This window comes from Barbus barbus, assembly GCF_936440315.1.
Source record: "Barbus barbus genome assembly, chromosome: 40".
NCBI lineage: Eukaryota > Metazoa > Chordata > Actinopteri > Cypriniformes > Cyprinidae > Barbus > Barbus barbus.
In genome coordinates this window covers 23,626,679-23,647,596 of record NC_136718.1, presented here as the reverse complement: position 1 = coordinate 23,647,596, position 20,918 = coordinate 23,626,679, and the positions used below count along the sequence as shown (strand labels likewise).

General features: G+C 38.3%; 1 protein-coding gene across 1 annotated transcript; it reads left to right on the top strand.

The window, feature by feature from the left end:
• Positions 1-485: 485 nt before the first annotated feature.
• Positions 486-20,900, top strand: LOC306859395 (uncharacterized protein). The gene is made up of 19 exons (XM_079400409.1): positions 486-899; positions 1,037-1,190; positions 1,271-1,417; positions 1,746-1,898; positions 4,999-5,159; positions 5,479-5,652; positions 5,736-5,877; positions 6,602-6,789; positions 7,591-7,732; positions 7,813-7,999; positions 14,547-14,745; positions 14,904-15,063; positions 15,630-15,782; positions 16,939-17,099; positions 17,420-17,593; positions 17,802-17,943; positions 18,994-19,181; positions 19,227-19,368; positions 19,451-20,900. The coding sequence occupies exons 1-19, from the start codon at positions 621-623 to the stop codon at positions 19,639-19,641; spliced, it is 3,237 nt and encodes a 1,078-aa protein (XP_079256535.1). The 5' UTR covers positions 486-620; the 3' UTR covers positions 19,642-20,900.
• Positions 20,901-20,918: the final 18 nt, after the last annotated feature.

The following is a 20,918-nucleotide window of genomic DNA, read 5'->3' as shown; positions in this document are numbered from 1 at the left end:
CCGTAATTTTTTTCAAATTCAGGCTGGCCTGACTACAGTAATAAGCTTGTCGGTCCCATGTAATTTTCAACCACTTTATGAATAAGAACGGAAAATAACTGCTCCCCTTCACATATTGTCCAATGAAATTTGAACAACTTGTGCCAGATCATGATTGGTCAGGGTAGCTACATGACTAATGGGCATTGGTGAATTATGTAAAATTCTAAAATATGTAATATATGGATTTTTAATTAACTCGACACACTAGCTTTGATTATTGATGAAAAATGTTTAAAATATTGTTTGGTTTATTTTTCTCCTTCCGTCGACCCATATGCACTCACTGAAAGAACCATATATGGCTCGAGAGCCTATGGTTTCCAAAAAGGCACGCAACCCATAGCAACGCCTCAGATTGACAGATATGTAAAAATAAACAGGAATATTCTGACTTTTGAGCGAGTAGTTACTGTTTTCTACATATTGTCATGTTAATTAGAATTCAAATGCATTTTGTTTTATTGATCACAATATCATTGTTATATATCCGAGAGGGGCACTTTTGAATAATTTTGAAAAAGGGCAGGGGCTCGAGCCCCCAAAGCGACCCCCCCCCCCCCTCCTCCCCCCTTCTGCACATGCCTGCTCCACCCTCTTTTGTGTTTCTAAAACTCACCAGTCCTTCACTGCTCTTGTGTTTGTTTTGGAATGAATCTCTCATCATGTGGACGACTCTGATGAAGTTAGACCTGACCTCTGTATGCCTGGCTCTGTTTCTGGGCTTGATCTTTATGGTTCTGTTTGAGATCTTCAGGATTAATTCATGCAGAGGTCAAACTCCACCTGGTCCCAAACCTCTGCCTTTTGTAGGAGTGTTACCACAGCTTGTAAAGAAGCCAATGGAGTTCATAAGATCTGTGAGTCTTTGCTGATTTTCTTGGGGGCTTAACATTTAACTCTTACATATTTTGAAATTAGATGTTTAATTGACAACATACATGTTCACCTTTGTGTTCACAACAATTTATAAATGTAAATACTCTCCTCTGAGCAGGTGTCTCAATATGGAGAGATCTCTACAGTGTATATCGGAAGGAAGCCAACAATAGTCCTAAATACAATCCAGGTCACTAAGGAAGCACTGGCTCAGGAAGCTTTTTCTGGAAGACCATCTATGCCTCTTATAGAATGGATAATTAATGGACTTGGTCAGTAGGTGCAAAACAAGTGGTATGCCTGGCCATAATGATCAGCCTATTTACCTGTACATACACTTTTATTGATACAGGAAATGAAACCTGGCTTGGACACAAGGAGACACCTCATGCATACGCCACAAATATGTGGTGGCGATTTGCCAACTATATTGCTAAAGCTGAAGGGACTGGAACCAATCCTGCAATACTAATGAAAGAAATGCATTCCCAATACTCAGGTGGTGGTGCTTCAACAATTAAACGTGGTCCAGTAGCACTGTGTGGCATTTTTGTGCATAGAATAGGCTAACACGTTATTTTGATTTTTGAAATGTCGACTACATAATATTTCATTCTAGAACCATTTTTGCTTCAATAGTTTCAATATTTGTTAAATGTTATTCATGGAATCATAGATGCAAGTAAAGCACCTTTACTTTTAAGAGAGTGTATGTTCACTTTTGAGAGCCAAATGACACCATGTCACTTTCCTTCATAAATGTGTAGACTATTAATTTAGTACTTGATCAGATACAAGACTACAAGGATTTGTTCTCTTTTTCTTAGGTATATTATTGGTCACATTTTGTCACTCCTGGAAGCAGCAGAGACGCTTTGCTCAGCACACGCTCAGGAATTTTGGCCTGGGGAAGAAATCAGTAGAAGATCGTGTGCTAGAGGAAAGCCGTTATCTGATTGCTGAAATGCTTAAAGCAGAAGGTATGAAATGTTTATGCTCTTTGAACTCATTCCACAGTGTTGGGCTGCGAACAAGCTCATCTGTGCTTTCAAAGGTCAAACAGCATCCCATAACTGATTCTTAAACATTTGTAATAATAATGATGTTGACTTTCACAAATATTTTCAGCATTCAAATTCTAATTTCTATTTGTTAGACCAGGGGTTTTCAACCTGTGGGGCGCGCCCCCCCAGGGGGGCGCCAGCACCTGTCAAGGGGGGCGCGAGCATCAATTAATTCAGAGACATTGCCTTGAAGATTTATGAATACGAGCTTTCAATTCTTCAGCCATCCGCTAGGGGGCAATCTGACTCCCGCTGTTCGGCGACAGTGAGAATGGTGTAAAATAGGGGTGTGCGATATGACGATTTTTGATTGTGGACGATAAAAATGTCTCCACGATCTGCTTTTGAAGAAATATCGTAGTATCGTGCTACAGCACACATTCTGTCAAATACAGTTCTGGCGCCTCCGTCTCTACAGGTCCTTTTCAAAATATTAGCATATTGTAATAAAGTTCATTATTTTCTGTAATGTACTGATAAACATTAGACTTTCATATATTTTAGATTCATTACAACATAACTGAAGTAGTTCAAGCCTTTTATTGTTTTAATATTGATGATTTTGGCATACAGCTCATGAAAACCCAAAATTCCTATCTCAAAAAATTAGCATATTTCATCCGACCAATAAAAGAAATGTGTTTTTAATACAAAAAAAGTAAACCTTCAAATAATTATGTTCAGTTATGCACTCAATACTTGGTCGGGAATCCTTTTGCAGAAATGACTGCTTCAATGCGGCGTGGCATGGAGGCAATCAGCCTGTGGCACTGCTGAGGTGTTATAGCGGCCTTAAGCTCATCCAGAGTGTTGGGTCTTGCGTCTCTCAACTTTCTCTTCACAATATCCCACAGATTCTCTATGGGGTTCAGGTCAGGAGAGTTGGCAGGCCAATTGAGCACAGTAATACCATGGTCAGTAAACCATTTACCAGTGGTTTTGGCACTGTGAGCAGGTGCCAGGTCGTGCTGAAAAATGAAATCTTCATCTCCATAAAGCTTTTCAGCAGATGGAAGCATGAAGTGCTCCAAAATCTCCTGATAGCTAGCTGCATTGACCCTGCCCTTGATAAAACACAGTGGACCAACACCAGCAGCTGACATGGCACCCCAGACCATCACTGACTGTGGGTACTTGACACCGGACTTCAGGCATTTTGGCATTTCCCTCTCCCCAGTCTTCCTCCAGACTCTGGCACCTTGATTTCCGAATGACATGCAAAATTTGCTTTCATCCGAAAAAAGTACTTTGGACCACTGAGCAACAGTCCAGTGCTGCTTCTCTGTAGCCCAGGTCAGGCGCTTCTGCCGCAGTTTCTGGTTCAAAAGTGGCTTGACCTGGGGAATGCGGCACCTGTAGCCCATTTCCTGCACACGCCTGTACACGGTGGCTCTGGATGTTTCTACTCCAGACTCAGTCCACTGCTTCCGCAGGTCCCCCAAGGTCTGGAAACGGTCCTGCCACACTTTTTCCTTCCCAAAGACTTCCCACTGAGGTGCCTTGATACAGCACTCTGGGAACAGCCTATTCGTTCAGAAATTTCTTTCTGTGTCTTACCCTCTTGCTTGAGGGTGTCAATGATGGCCTTCTGGACAGCAGTCAGGTCGGCAGTCTTACCCATGATTGCGGTTTTGAGTAATGAACCAGGCTGGGAGTTTTTAAAAGCCTCAGGAATCTTTTGCAGGTGTTTAGAGTTAATTAGTTGATTCAGATGATTAGGTTAATAGCTCGTTTAGAGAACCTTTTCATGATATGCTAATTTTTTGAGATAGGAATTTTGGGTTTTCATGAGCTGTATGCCAAAATCATCAATATTAAAACAATAAAAGGCTTGAACTACTTCAGTTGTGTTGTAATGAATCTAAAATATATGAAAGTCTAATGTTTATCAGTACATTACAGAAAATAATGAACTTTATCACAATATGCTAATTTTTTGAGAAGGACCTGTATACTGTACAACACGACATACAGCAGTAGAGTTACTCTGACAGGACACTGCACTTATTCGCGATCGCAAAAGTACATTATTTGCACACAAGCCTTGCTGGTTAAATGTTTAATTCGCGCGCTGGTCTGAGGTGCCCTTTTTCTGAGCGCATACACCTGAAGCGCGCGCACTAAAAAGCCTGTCTAACAGCGCCAGATTACTCAACTAACTTATCTTTTGCGCTAATAATGTCAAAACACACAAGGTTTACATACAGACTCAGTTGGTTATCTCTAAAATGAAAGTAAATAGTTAAGAGAGAAACGGATGCGTGTCTGTATATTAGATGCGTGCAGCTCTTAAAGGGACAGGACACTAAACATGCTGTCGACTGTCATTAAAGGGATAATTCACCCTAAATTTTAATTTCTGTCATTATTTACTCACTCACGTTGTCCCAAACCTCTATTAATTTCTTGTGCTGAACCCAAAATAAGATATTTTGAAGAATGAGGGTAACCGTTGCTGGTCCACATTGAATTTGATAGTAGGAAAGAAAAATCCTATGGAAGTCACTGAGGACCAGCAACTGTTTGGTTTTCCACCTTCTTCAAAATAGCATTTATGTTCAGCAGAAGAAAGAAACTCATTCAGGTTTAAAACAACTTTTGAGTAAATGATGGTATAAAAATAAAACATTATGACAGAATTGACAGACAGATGACAGAATATTTATTTTTGGGGGAACTAGTCATGTAACGTTAACAAAACAACAAAACGCAAAGAGAAAAATCCCTCACTATTCTTGACTGAAAATCTTTAATACAGTTTAGTGTCCTGTCTCAGCCATCACACTGAATCAGGTAAACTGGTTATATGTTTATGTTTCTTAATGCTACGCACTGGAAACGCAGCAAACAATATGTGAATGATGTTCGCACACTTTGGGCTCGCGGGTGTTGGGGGGGCGCGAGTGAAATTAGACAAACTTAGGGGGGCGCATGTCCTAAAAGGTTGAAAACCCCTGTGTTAGACTCCATATAAAAGCACGGATCTTTTTCACACATACTGATGCATGTTTCTTAGGCAAGTCTATGAACCCCCAACATGCCATACAGAATGCGGTTTCTAACATAATCTGTTCCATCGTGTTTGGAGAGCGCTTCGACTACGATAACAAACGCTTCTCATACCTTCTGAAAATCCTGAATGAAAACTTCATACTCGCAGGGTCAGCTGCAGGACAGGTATGATCAAATTCTTCATTTTTGGCAGAAAATTATTTTGTTATATTTGTTACTGGCCACAGCCACCCTGTGTGAAAATTATTATCCGTGTGGTAAATCATGTGACCCGCACTGGCTGCATTACCATTGCCATATTGCATGACATCATACATTTGCATGAAGTTGGGCACAATTTAGTTTAAACTTTAGTTGCATTTTTAATTATTGGTGTATATTATTATTATTATTATTATCATTATTAGGAAATTTTACTTCAGTCGTTCAAAAAACATTTAAATCACGATGGGCCCATGATCTTATAATAGTTTGTCTACCTTAGATTTTCAACTTAGCCCCCTTCATCAAGCATTTCCCAGGGCCACACCAGAAGATCATGCAGAACGCCACTGAGTTATTTGGTTTCATCCGGGATGAAGTAAATGAACACAAGGAAACTCTGGATCCAGACAGCCCTCGAGACTTCATTGATGCCTACCTGCTGGAGATCGAGAAAGTGAGATCACCGTTAATGAAAGAAGGGTTCTCATTTATCCATGTAGCTTTAGTAAACTGATGGATTTGTTTCATTTGGAGCAGCAAAAGTCCAACGAGGGCTCCACGTTTCATGAGGAGAACATGGTTATGTCAACAGCTGACCTGTTTCAGGCTGGAACCAACACCACAGCGACCACCATCAGATGGGGGCTCATCTTCTTGATTCAAAACCCAGATGTACAAGGTGCTATAGCTAAACATTAGCCAAACATAAGAACACTACAGTCTTGTTCTAGTAGACGAAATTCTTGAAAATAGATCTTTTCAAGTAGTGCAGTCACGTAAGTGTAAAATGTGTGGGTTTAGTCATGTAAGCCTATTATTTTGTGTAAATTTCTAATGGTCAAAGTGGCACATCTGCGTGACCAACTCAATTAAACCCACTGTGAAATCTGTATAAAGAAATCTTTCATGCTTCCCTTTTAAATGAATGGATTTTGAATGCGAAAATTCAGCAGAACAACTAAATGTGACTCTATCTGATAATCATAGTAGTGCAGCAATGTATGAAGAACTGCTCATACAGAATTCAAACTATAACTAGCTTTGTGTTAGTCATTGTGGCGAATTCACGTAACCAACTTAAATTACAAGCAGGTTCTGTGTCTGGAACTTTTTTGCCCTCACGCTAAACCCCAGATCGCGTGTTTTCATAAATGACCCAGTAATTGACATTCTCACACATTTGACACACGTAATTGACATCTGATAGGAAACGTCCTATAGACGTATTTCAGATGAGCAAACACTCTAAAAAATTAGTCTTGCAGATGTAAATTCAGATTTCAAATAGATGTCTCCGTGATGTGCGTGTGCTATCAAGGGACTGGATTTTCCCCGGCAAACACTATTCTATATTGAAGTTCAAATGCCGCTATTTTCTAATCCCCTTTTGTCGCACAAAACAGAGCGATGTCATGAGGAGATTGTTCGTGTTCTGGGTTATGACCGCTTGCCCAGCATGGATGACCGTGACAAACTACCGTACACATACGCCACTGTTCATGAGATTCAGCGCTGTGCCAACATTGTACCTCTTGGAGTGATTCATGAAACGATTCGCCCCACAAAACTACGAGGATACGACATTCCCCAGGTAATGAATGGAGCATTAGCCTACACTTCATACAATCAACCTTGCATTAATAAATGAATAATATTAATGAATAAATATAAAAGTGTTACCACAGTTCAGTACCTGAGCTTGTCTAAATGGAAGCTTCATTCTGTCGCAGAATAAAGAATTACAAAGGTAATTGCAAGTTTTGTTTTGTTTTTATCTCACAATTCAGTGTTTTTTTAAAAATGTAAGATATAAACTCACATTTCTGATTTTAAAAAGCCAGAATTGTGAGATTTAAACACATCCACTTGATTGGCTCTATCACACTCTCCTCTCCACCTGTAGCTGGTGTGTGGTGAGCGCACTGGCGCCGTTGTCCTGTGGCTGACGTCGCATCATCCAAGTGGATGCTGCACACTGGTGGTGGTTGAGGAGAGACCCCCCCACATGATTGTAAAGCGCTTTGGGTGTACGGCAATACACAATAAATGCGCTATATAAATGCATCATTCATTCATTCATTCATAATGCAGAGAAAATTAGTGAGATTAAAGTCACAATTACCTTTTTTATTCTGTGGTGAATATAAGCTTTCATAACTGTAAGAAACAAGACCGAGATATTATATTTTTATTCCACCAAATCAGACTTTATTAAAATAAGTTGTGTGGTGCACTTGTCCAGTCAATTAAATGCATGTTGTAAATATATTACTATTGAAGAAGTGATTCAAGTTTGAAACATGGAATTAGATAAAGGGTTAAATATGACCCTGGGTTAAAAGTTTCATTTCTGAAAAGTTTAATTCAACTCTGCAATATTTTCCTCATACAGGGAACTATGATCATGACAAACTTAGCGGCAATTTTCAGTAACAAGGATCACTGGAAGCATCCAGACACCTTTAACCCGGAGAATTTCTTGGATGAAAATGGGAACTTCTTCAAACCGGAGTCTTTCATTCCCTTCTCAGTGGGTGAGTCAGCTGTGTGTGAAATTAATAAACAGATTGAACCATAAGCAAAAGTTACTGTAATGATTTGTGTTTGTTATCAGGTCCGAGGGTCTGTCTCGGGGAGACTCTGGCGAGGACGGAGCTCTTCTTGTACATCACGTCTCTCCTACAGCGGATTCATTTCTCCTGGCCACCCGAGCCACAGTCCATAGACATGGATGGGATCATGGGTATCATCCGCTATCCTCAGAACTTCAACATCGTCTGCCGCAGCAGAGATACTAAAGAGTGACCATCAGTAACCCCAAACATCAAGACATCTTTATGTCATCATACTTACTGAAGAACAACAAAGCTGCTGAGACACACAAGAGCATCTTGGCTCATCTAAATCATTCTGGATATCAGTTATTTTATAGATTAACTGTTTAAAGGTCACTCTGATTACAGGAACAAAAATAATTGATTTTCCGTTGTAACAGCATCAGATGACACTGATGCATCTTAATAGTTATGAACATTTATTTTAGAATAAGCATATAATTGTGTGTTTATGCAATCGAAAATTAAGTTTAAAAGTCAGTTTGACAACTTTTTTATTATAATTACCTTATTATGAATTGTATTTTATTGTATGGTAAATGTATACACATTTAGGGAGTGAAATAATTTCCTTTATGAAATTAACTCCTCATGATGCCAAAACTCAGGAATTCACAGATGCCATGCAATAAAACTAATCTGGAGAAGAGATCTCCAAAGAGAACAAACAACACCACCCTGACCAAACTTATCTTCTTTCATCATTTACGACCCCATTCTCCCCCCTGCCCTCTTTACCTCTCTCTCTTATCCCCAAAAAGGCTTCACTCAAAGTTCAGTAAGAATAGATACACTATATTGCCAAACGTGTTGGGTCACCCCCTTCTACTGAACAGGTTTGACTACTTTAGTAATTTCTATGAGAACAAATCTTAATGTTTAAGCATATAATGATATTCTAGGGAATTGTGAGTTTCTAATTTTATAGCAACAGTTTGGACAGGACTCTTTTCTATTCTAACGTGACAGTGCCTCTGTGTATAAGGCAAGGTTCAAAAAGACATGATTGATTGAGTCGGTGTGGAAGAACTTGACTGGTCTGCAGAAAGCCAAGTCCTGATCCCAGCTGAACACCTCTGGTGTGACTTTAAATGCAGACCTTGAGCCAAAAACTCATCACCAAACACCAATGACTTGTATATAAGGGTACTGTCATTTTAGACACTTTCAAAACTGTTGCAACAGAGATGGAAATACAGTTTTTAAATACGTGAATTATGCTTCCATCTTTGTTGCCACAGTTTTGGAAGTGCCTTCTGTTCTAAAGAAGGGGGGGTCCAAATACTTTTGTCCATATAGTGTATGTACAAATCTTTGGTGTTTGGTGATGAGTTTTTGGCTCAAGGTCTGCATTTAAAGTCAAATCTTAAAGTAGTCAAACCTGCTCATTAGAAGGGGGTGACCCAATACTTTTGGCAGTATAGTGTATATACACATATCTTGTGAACCTGTTGTTTTTCACCTTCATGTTTGGTATCATTTTAAAGGTCTCGATTGTTGAACTGGTCTCAATTTCACAGTAGTCACTTATATTATGAGAAATATTGAAAACTGTTGTAGAATTGTGTTCTACTGAGGAGGGGGTGTGTCCCCCTTTAGGGGTCTGCCGGAATGTTTATCTATCTTCATTCAGGTGCGACCCTGGAGCACTAGAACCAAAAGGTATTTTATGTTTTTACAACTGATCTGAAGCTTTGTTATCTGGGTATATAAGGGAGGTGACAAAACACTACTTTGCAATTCTGTAGCCAGATCAGCCCGTAGTGTGGTGTGTAAGTTCAGAACTGACGAGTTTGTGTCCTTGGATTCACTAAAAAATCAGCCAAAGTGTAATTGCAGAAGTCCCAGTGACTGTGAATAAAATTGCAATGCACATAATGACAGTTTTGATGCTACTGAGAGCCAAGCCTGAGGGTTAAACCCATTCAGAAGACATGCATAACTTCTCCTGAGGGAGAATTAGTCAAACAGTCAAATGAATCAAATTAAATATATTGAAAATATCTGATATCACAATATTTGGCGTAACAGCACTTTTCAAAGATCAGTCTTGACAAATACAGCCTATAGCTTGGTTTTATTTTAGATTTTACAAAAATGACTACACATTTATTTGATTCTCAGTCTTTGTATTTAAGCAGACAGACAAACATGAAGAGTCCATAAATCTAAAGCAACGTGTACTTTGCATTTGCATCTTCTCTGGGTTTGCCCAACCCCCAAACTTTCTCACACTCAAAGAGATTCTCATAAGAATCAACTTCGTGACATCTTAATGTTGTGTCCAATTCCATATGGTAGTCCCAAAAATCTTCAGATTGAGCAATGATTTGACCCATGCTTTCAGTATGTTCATTGAATGTTCACAGCAGAAAAACCTATTACTGGTCTCCAGTTTGGCCTGCTGCTGTGCACACAATGCACATGCGAGGACTGCTGTAGCCACAGGCCAAATCACGGGTGTATCTTCAAAAAGATCAGTGAAATGATAACCAGTCATTCAAAACAAGTTGCTCAGGAAGCCCTCCAGAGACCAATACTAAAAGTATTCTAATTTATACAAATTTTAATGTAATATAATTCATATTATAACAACCTTATAATATATTATATTACAATGGCCAAGAATGGCCTTAATCTCATGGTGGTTCAACATTAATTTAGAAGAGGAAAGAAAGTTGTAGAAGAATATGAGAAATGATTAGAATGTAGAAAGAAGTTGGGAGCACTATTAATGTTGGGAGATTGGAAAGAGAATAATAAAAGGAAGCAAGAATTGTTAAGAAAGGAAGAATGATCAAAGTAATGAGAGAGAGTTTCTTTATCTTCTATTTGTGTAAGAATTTTCAATGAGAAAAAAATAGCATGTCCAGAATTTACCAATCTGATTGCAATATCTTGAATAGGCCAAATCCATCCAAGGCCATAAGACGTTTTACAGGTGCATCTCAAAAAATTAGAATATCGTGAAAAATAAATAAAAATTCTGTAACTTATTTAAAAAAATAAAACTTTCATATATTCTAGATTCATTACATGTGAAGTAAAATATTTCAAAAGTTTTTTTTAATTATTTATTTTGATTAGAGCATACAGCTCATGAAAGTCAAAAATCCAGTATCTAAAAATATTAGAATATTTCCTAAGATCAGTCAAAAAAAATTTGCAAAACAGAAAAGTCCACGTTCTTTAAATTATGTTTATTTATGCACTCAATACTTGGTCAGGGCACCTTTAGCACAAACTCCAGCATCAGTGAGGAATGGCATGGAAGCGATCAGCCTGTGGCTCTGCTGAGGTACTTATTAGCCTTCAGCTCGTCTGGATTGTTGGATCGACTGTTTCTCATCTTTCTCTTGAAAATATCCCATAGATTCCATATGGAGTTCAGGTCAAGCATGTTGGCCGGCCAATCAAGCACTGTAATATCATGGTCAGAAAACCACTTGGAAGTGGTTTTGGCACTATGGGCAGGTGCTAAAGTCCTGCTGGAAAAGCAAATCAGCATCTCCATAAAGCTTGTCAGCAGATGGAAGCATAAAGTGTTCCAAATTCTCCTGGTAGACAGCTGCATTGACTCTAGACTTGATAAAACACAATGGACCAACACCAGCAGACGTCACAGCACCCCAAACATCACAGAGTGCAAGAAGCAAGTGTCCATCTCAAATCACAGAAATCAAAGTTCAGTATTATAGTGCAAGAATGACAACACATCCACATGTTCTAGTCTACTAATAATACAATTATAATCAAAAAACACTTTTTAAAGGAGTATTTACCAGAATTTATTTAGGTGAAAAATGTAAATGTGCAGTATTTCTGAAAAAAATACCTTTTTTTATATATAAAATCAATTAATTGGAGATGCTTTTTATTATTAAAATTTAATGGAACAATTAAAATGGAATCCAGAAAATAATGGAAAACAGAATTTGGTACAGATAAAACTGTAAAACTGGCCATTTCTTTAGGGCAGAAATGCTAATAGCACTGTAATTAAATGGATACGTGGACATCAAACCGTGTAAACTCAGAGTGAGGGTTTGAGCATTTATTTTGAAATCTCGATGTATTCTCCTGTGTTAGTGTAGATTTATATAAATGATTTACCTTACAAATCTGATGAAATGGCGCACGTTGCGTTCCCAGATGAACGTTATAATAAACCCAAACTCACAGCAACATGCAGAGATGGAGTATGAGACGCTCCACACATGTACATGATGAACGGAGCCGTTGTGTGAGACACAAATTTAACCTACAGGCATGTAAGTAATTAAAGCGCATATACTGTGTGAACTGCATCCCATATAATTATTTAATTAAATCAAAGAGTTTGTGAATTCCCAATTATGCTTATGTTTTTTTTAAATGGGTTTAATATATCATGCAGCCTTGGAAAATAGTCTAAAAATGTCACGGACGAGAATCCATAAAGTCGCCGATTTTTAAAAATCGACTAATCGCGACTGCCCTAATCATCACTCACTGTGGAAACTTCACACTGGACTTCAAGCAGCTTGGGTTATGTGCCTCTCCAGTCTTCAGACCTTGATTTACAAATTAAATGAAAAATGTACTTTTATCTGAAAAGAGGACTTCGGACAACTGAGTAACAGTCCAGTTCTTTTGCTCTTTATCCCAGGTAAGATGCATCTGACATTGTTTCTGTTTCAGAAGTGGCTTGGTAGCCCTTTTCCTGAAGCTTCGATCTACTCCTGAAACTCTCCCAATGTTTGAATCAGCTTTGCTTGACAGTATTCTCAAGCTTCATCCCTGTTGCTTGTGCACATTTTCCTACCCAGTTTCGTCCTTCCAGTCAACTTTGCATTTAATATGCTTTGATACAGCACTCTGTGAACAGCCACCCCTTTCAGTAATGACCCTCTGTCACTTACCCTCTTTATGGAGGGTGTCACTAATCAAGTTTCCATCCAGATTTTGCGCTGTTTTGTTAAAAAGATAATATGCATTAAAAAAACTTTGTGAAATTTGCTGTCTACAGCCTGTTTCCATCCAACTGGCCTTTTACCGATAAAATGGTGTGCGTGATGACGTCATCCCTAAAAAAAAAAAAAAAACAATTGTCACATAAGTTTTGGTGTATCGCAAAAAAAACTGCCCTTGAGCTGTTTCCATACATAATTTCTCCTATTGCATAAATTATAGGCTTTAGTATATATTTTTGTACTTTGTTATAGACTAGATAGATAGGCCACTGTTGATAATCAAGCAATGATCATAAACAGGTACAGTTGTATTATTATTATTATTATTATTATCTGATTAACGTTTGTAGGAAATAGGAATGTTCATTTCGGTTATTTTATTTCTCCTAACTGACCGTCGTTAAGCCATATTAACCGTTACCGACAAGTTTATGTTAAACTACTATTAAATTAAATTTAAATTGATAGGTGGCTTTGACCCATTAAAAATACCTAAATTTGTTTTCCACGGATTAATTTTATACATGCAAAAAGCATAAGCAAAATGAACGTGAGGATTCACATGCCACGCACCTGCAGCGCTTCTGCGAACGGAGAAAAACATAAGATGTTATACATAAAAGAAACGGGCCCATATGCAAAATACATTTTTTCTAAATAATTAATGAATTAACAAAACGAAAGAAAAAAACTGCATCAATTAATTTACTGTCGATCTTGGAATAACGTAAAACTGTAAACATACAAAAAAGTCACAATAACGTCATCACATAAGACATAAGCTCTTACAGACAATAACATCAGAAATTGATCGCACAATTTGCACGATAAAGGCAATAAGGTTAACATCCGGTATATAAAGTATAAGGAATCAACTAAACATACAGTAGAATCACAATATAGAATCTGCCTTCGGATCAAATTATATCGGCTACTCTGCTGCTGCTGGAGATTCTAGCAGTACCCAACTTTGAACAGAAGAGGGCACCTTACTATAACCTTTAAATTAAACGAAGTATTGAATGTTCTTGTAAAACAATAAATTACATAAGTGCTGTAATACCACTGTAACACAGTACAGCTTTTTTCTCTCATGATGTAATCTTTCATGTGACTACTTATATTACATCAGTCAGGCCTGTATCACAGTTTTCATTTAATATAGCATATTCTGTCCCAAAGTGCTTTCTTCAGCTGCATTAGGTCAGTACTTGGTTCGGAGAATGAATGGATGGATGAATAGATAGATAGATAATATAATACGGAAAAAAAATGTCTACTACACATGGCTAGCACACTACGCAGAACTCTATGCAGGGCATGATTTACCTTTGCTATTATTTCACTGTCACCTTTACATCCCCTTCCAGACCTTCGTGCATAATGCTATTAATAAAGACAAGATTAGGGTGTAGAATATCCATTGGCTGTGCTGAGATTTTTTGTCAACAACGCACATCATGGCAGAGATCTTTGAGCTAGTCAGTTATTTACTAAACTTGCACACTTGTCTTCGTTCACTGCAGTATGTGAACTTCACTTAGAATCATGCGTTTATAAACGGAAAATGAGTGTTGTGCTGATGTACAATCTTCTTTTGTTCTTTTATGTCTTTAATGTTTAGAACCTTGCAGCCTTAGCATTAATAACTAGCATAACTATACAAAAACATTAAACGTCACATCAAACTCTCCCTCCCACTGTCTCCTCCCCCTCTTGTTCTGTGCTTATTAAGCTCATGGTTGCCCGTTGCTTTTGTGTTTGTTTTGAAATACATCCGTCATCATGTGGACTACTCTCATGAAGTTAGACGTGGCCTCTGTATGCTTGGCGGTCTTTCTGGGATTGATCTTTCTGGTTCTGTTTGAGATCTTTAGGATTAATTCCTGCAGAGCTCAAACTCCACCTGGTCCCAGACCGCTGCCTTTTGTGGGAACCATACCATATTTTTTAAAGAACCCAATGGAGTTCATAAGATCGGTGAGTGTTTGCTTTGAGTATAAAGGCTTCGCTTTTGTGGAAACGTGTCTTATGTTCCCCTTACTCTGTAAAATGGTCATGTTGACTTCATTCACAGGTGAGACAATGTCTAAGCCACTTTAGTTGTGTTGAAGTGCTATGATATCTTTTCTGAGCAGTTATCTCAGTATGGAGAGATGACCACTATCTATGTCTGGAGAAAGCCAGCAATATTCCTCAATACAATCGAACTTGCGAAGGAAGCCCTGGTCCAAAATGCTTCATCTTTTTCAGGAAGGCCACCTGTACCTCTTCTAATCTGGGTCACTGAAGGATATGGTCAGTAATGCATTGTGCTGAAAATGAATTGGTGTTGTAGCGTATATTAGTACATCCACATTTCAATCAAATAGAAAAAAAACTGATTAATTACAAGATTATTGATAGATGCTGTAACTAAATACACTCCATTGTCAAGTAGATACAGTTGAAAAACTTTTTGAATTTGAAGACCGTGTAATTTGAACTTATTTTGTCTTCTGGGCAACATGTAAGTATATCTTCTATAGCTGTTTGGGCAAAATAAGAAAAATGTACACATCTTCATTCTGTTGAAAAGTTTACACCCCTGGCTCTTAATGAGTTATTTTTCCTTCTGGAGCATCAGCCAGTGAAGTTTTGATCCTGTTGTCTTCTAAACCTTTCAATATCACGTAAAATTGGTCTTGGTCTAGATTTGATGCACGTCTAAATCTAGATTCTGCCAGCCAATGGGGCCAAGGTCAGCTTGGTAGACCTGGGTAATCAAGATGTTTAGGGCTATGCATCCATTTTATTTGTCTGTCTTTGTTTAACTTGTCCATGTATATCCTGTTAACTCTGAACGTCTGTTCTCTCTCTGTAAGGCATCATAATGGCCACATTTGGTCACTCTTGGAGGCAGCAGAGACGGTTTGCTCTGCACACGCTCAGGAACTTTGGCCTGGGGAAGAAGTCTGTGGAGGAACGTGTGACAGAGGAAAGCAGTTACCTGGTTCCTGAAATGCTCAAATTAGAAGGTTAAGAATTTTAGTCTCTGTTTTCATTGTTCAGAGGTGCTGTAGACTCTCAATCATGTTCCATCTTGTCAACAAACACACACACACACACATACATATATATACACACACACACACACACACACACATATATATATATATGATATAATAGGTATTATATATATATATATATATATATATATATATATATATATATATATATATATATATATATATATATATATTATTTTTGTAACTCAAGATACAAATCAGTCACAACACTATAAACTGTTACCAATCTAATCTTTTTCAACATCAGCAGAAGCCATCCGTACACTGCAAATGTGTAACAGAAGCTGCATCTTGTTTATTTACACAGACTGTTTAATAAAAAAAAACAAAAAAAAAACAGGAATATATTAGAGGGTGAAGCTGCAATATCATGAAAAAAAACATTAACGATTATTATTACAATATCAAGAGTAATAATCAACAATGTCAAAACAATCCAAGAATCATGCTTTTTACAGATTAGACAACCAATATTTTACACTGGTTATTTCAGTAGCATGAAAAATAAAATGGTTATTCAAACTAGGAATAGATTATATAAAGAAAGCGAGCAAAGAATACTGAAGCGATCCATGACTTGAGTCTAATGTGAATTATGCACTTTCACAAAACTTGTGTTATAATCTTTTAAGTATTCTGCACTGCAAAATCAACACTTACATATTTTCTTAATTTCGCTGTTTATGATGAGAGAATTTGCGCTCACAATAACGAGTGATTTGATTGGTGACCAATCAAAACGCCCCTGATTGGATTCATAAGCTCAACAGAAAAGTGTGTGATTGGATAGGCTGCAAACCATGTGCAAAAATTAAATCTGATGCAATGTCAGCAAATCTGCTGTAAATTAAATGTCACAATCGACACTTTTAATTAATTTCACATTTTACTTTAATTGTGACAGTCCTAATAACTGTAAGTAAATGTAGCTTACCCACCTCTGTATTATTGTTGCTCAGTATTTAGGTTGGCTTCAAATGCTATTAAACCAAATCTGTTTTTATTCAAAAACTAGCTGTAATGTCAATTTAAATTCATTTACTTAGCATTTAAACTATTAAAACGGTGCTTGCCAGAGACTAACACATGGTTTTCTTTGTTGAAGGCAAGCCTTTTGATCCCCAACATGCAATACAGAATGCTGCTTCCAACATTATCTGTTCCATCGTGTTTGGGGATCGTTTCGACTATCATAACAAACGCTTTGCATACCTTCTGGAAATCGTGAAGGAGAACATTATTCAGGCAGGATCTCTTACTGGACAGGTATGAACAAGTACTAAATATGTTTTAGCTTATGACAATCCTAGTATCCAGCTGGATTCGATAACATATTAAGTTAAATTCTACTAAACTGGGATGTTCAGTCCTGCTCCTGGAGGTCCACGTTCCTAAAGAGCTTAACTCAAACTCTTAAACTTACTTGATAAAGCTAATCAATGTCTTAATTATTATAAGGAACTAGGCAGGTGTTTTGGAGCTGGTTGAAGGTAAACTCTACAGGAAGGTGCAATTCCAGGAGCAGAACTTGAGACTCCTGCAGTTGATGCAGAATAGTAGTTATATGTAGCCATTTTCTTTTCCAGTTGTTTGACTTGCTTCCCATCATCAAACATTTCCCAGGGCCACACCAGAAAATTTATCAGAACGCAGAAGAGTTGAAAACTTTCATTAGGGAAGCAGTCCAAACACACAGGGAAGCTCTGGATCCAGACAGTCCACGGGACTTTATTGATGCCTACCTGCTAGAGATCGAGAAAGTGAGTTAATTCATCATTACCAATATTATCCACTCTTTAATGGTAGTTAGTGGGAGCTTCATTCCTAGAGTGGTAGGGTCCTAACCTGAGTGGTTGACAGAAATTTTGTTTTAAGACAAACAATATTCCAGGGGTGAAATTACAGTAAGCTGATAAGGAACGAGATGTGCTTGGTTAAACTGAAATGTTTTTTTTTTTCTTGGAGCAGCAAACGTCCAACGAGGACTCAACATTTCATGAGTATAACATGGTAATGTCAGTATCTGACCTGTTTGTGGCTGGAACCGACACCACAGCGACCACCATCAGGTGGGGGCTCATCTTCTTGACTCAAAACCCACATGTACAAGGTACTATTTAGGCTTAAGATTATCAGCATTCTGTAGCTCAAACTGTAGAGCATGGTGCTAAGAAAAATGCCAATGTGATTGAATTAATTCCCCAGGAATGCATGAACTGATAATGTATATCTTAAGCCCGGTACACACCAAGCCAACGGTTGGCCGTCGGGCAGTTTTTGTTCGTCGGCCGACTGAGTTTTCTCAGTGTGTTCTGCGACGTCGGCTGAAGTTGGTCCTCGTCGCCTTTGTTTCGGCCGATTCGACATGTTGAATCGGCATCGGAGCTCGTCGGTCAGTCGGGCCATCTGATCATTTTGATTGGCTGTTCAGCTGGCGAACCATTGCGTGAGAAAGGCGCAGAACGGACGTGCTTCTTGACCGTCGGGTGTCGAGCGTCGGCTTGGTGTGTCAGGGCAACTTTGGACCCAGACGCTGCCGTCGTAAGCCGACCCCGCAGTCTGCTTTCGTCGACACTAGTTCGTCGGCGTCGGCTTGGTGTGTACTGGGCTTAACATATTCTGCAAGCTGCTTTGTACTGCCAAGTAAATATAGTTATAAAGTTGGTAAGATGAAGCGTTCTGTTCTTTTGCATACAGTTCAAAGGTTAGTCTCACCTTAGTGAGAGTTGTCTTGTATCAAAGCTTTGTCTAAAAACAGGCCAAATTTGACCCGTTATTCACTGAAAACCCCCTTCTCCACAGCTCTCAAATCTAATTTGCACAATATTTCCACATATCCATGTAACAATTGATTTTAAGATGCACAACAAATGACATTTGGTCTTGTTGACATCAAACCTGGAGTGATGTGTCTTGAATATGCCCAAATGCGTATATTAACAGTTGCCAGTTCATGGCTCTCTTGATGGTCTTTTAATGCTCTGAAGAATTATTTACTATAATATTCTCATTTCATTTCCTGTAAGTACTGTTCTATAAATGGAAATCTGTAAATGCAAGCAGGGTTTTCAACTTTTCAGGAAGTAAACATTCCAGTGGCTTACTTGCAGTATTTTAGCATTGGAAAAACCTTTACTCATCAGCTTTCTGCTCATTACAGAGAGATGTCATGAGGAGATTGTTCGGGTGCTGGGTTATGACCGCTTGCCCAGCATGGATGACCGTGACAAACTACCGTACACATACGCCGCTGTTCACGAGATTCAGCGCTGTGGCAATATTGCACCCTCTGGTGTGTTTCATGAAACGACTCAGACCACAAAACTACAAGGATACAACATTCCCAAGGTAATGAATGGAGCATAGCATTGCTAACACGTGTTGTCTTTTTAGGGCACCATGGTATTTACTAACTTGACAGCAATTTTAACTGATAAGGAGCACTGGAAGTACCCAGACACTTTTAACCCAGAGAATTTCTTAGATGATAATGGACATTTCTTCAAACCAGAGTCTTTCCTCCCTTTCTCCTTGGGTGAGTCTCGTGTGACTATGACTTCAGTAGACAAAAACCAAACACTCCACTGATACGATTTGGTTTTATCTCCATTTATCAGGTCCGAGGGTCTGTCTCGGTGAGACCTTAGCTAAGACGGAGCTCTTCCTCTTCATCACCTCTCTCTTACAGCGGATTTGTTTCTCCTGGCCACCTGGTGCGAAGGAGCCAGACATGAATGGGATTGTCAGTGTGGTCCGTTCTCCTGAGCCATTCAACATCATCTGCTACAGCAGAGGATCCAAAGAGTGATCCATCAGTACACTTTCCAATATATATATACGCGTTTCACTTGCTGTTTTAACAGAAATCAATGTTAATAATTTTTTGGCCCAAAGAAATTATATTTTAGTTGAATAGTTATGGTTATGAAAAAGGGAGACATGCTGTAGCCAATGTAATATGTAGACTCTGACTAGAGGTCTGCTACCCGGTTCGGGTTAATGTTTAATGAAGAGCTTCAGGCTCGGGTTTGTAGCTAAGCTAAAACAGTGCGGTAAAGTTAGTTTTAGGTTTGACATTAGTTTTCGATTGCCACTGTTCTATAGGGTCGACAGTGTTACAGAGATAGACTGACTTACTACAGGGGAAATATTTCCAATTTCTTCTTTACTGTACATACAGTACACAATTATTCTTAGAAAACAATTACTGTAATTCACCAAAAGGGTTTTTTTATGTTCCAAAGTAGAGCCCTGCACGGGCCTCAAATTTAGGCCCTAGCCCGGCCCTGGCCCGAAACGCTCAGGCCCTAGCCCGGCCCACGTCCGAAAGCTTATCAGAATTACCGACCCGAGCCCATCTTTTTTTCCCTCTTCTCCTAAAACAGTTTTGTTTCGGCTATTAAAATAGTTCAGTTTTGTGTGTAATGGCAAAATTATTATATTTTGTTTTGTTTTTTTATTAAGTTAATTTAGAAAAACGTTTGGAGCATTTTTGTTCGTTAAATAGCCTATAAGTTTTTTTTTTTTTTTTTAAGTAACGACCAAGCGGCCAGCTGCATGAGCTGATCATAGCCTGTGTTTGATCAATTTAGCCTTCTCATATCATCACGACTTGCCTAAAATAAAATCTATAGATATACTAAAACAGTTCAAGCATATAACAATGTTTAAACGTTAAACCTGCGCTATAATAATAATGTGCGCTAGCCTGTATCTCAGTTTGTGCGGAGAGTGGAAGCTAAAGCGCGCTCTGCAGGACATGGAGGCACCTGCTTTGGATTTTTTTCAGTGGAAACAAATTAAAATAGCCTACGCTGTCATTTTTTAGTTTTTTGATAAAGGTAAGAGTAATACATCATTCGGACCTGTAAAGGGTCTACTTGTATTTGTGTGCACTCACAATACCAACAAAAGGCAGTTCTTTTATAAAACAAAGAAAACAAACATGATGCGCTTTCTGCTGTCTTGAACAGGAGCGCTTCACAAAAATGAACCGAAGCTGAGCAAATACATGCCTCATAGACATGATAAATATATCTATAGAAAGCTTTAAATTATCACTTAACGAAAAAAAAAAAAAAAAAA

Excerpts from the sequence above, each read along its gene's own strand:
- LOC306859395 (XM_079400409.1), top strand. The coding sequence starts at position 621 with ATGCCTGCTCCACCCTCTTTTGTGTTTCTAAAACTCACCAGTCCTTCA. Across the intron at positions 5,653-5,735 it reads ACCTGCTGGAGATCGAGAAA|CAAAAGTCCAACGAGGGCTC; the intron begins GTGAGATCACCG and ends CATTTGGAGCAG. Across the intron at positions 7,733-7,812 it reads TTTCATTCCCTTCTCAGTGG|GTCCGAGGGTCTGTCTCGGG; the intron begins GTGAGTCAGCTG and ends GTTTGTTATCAG.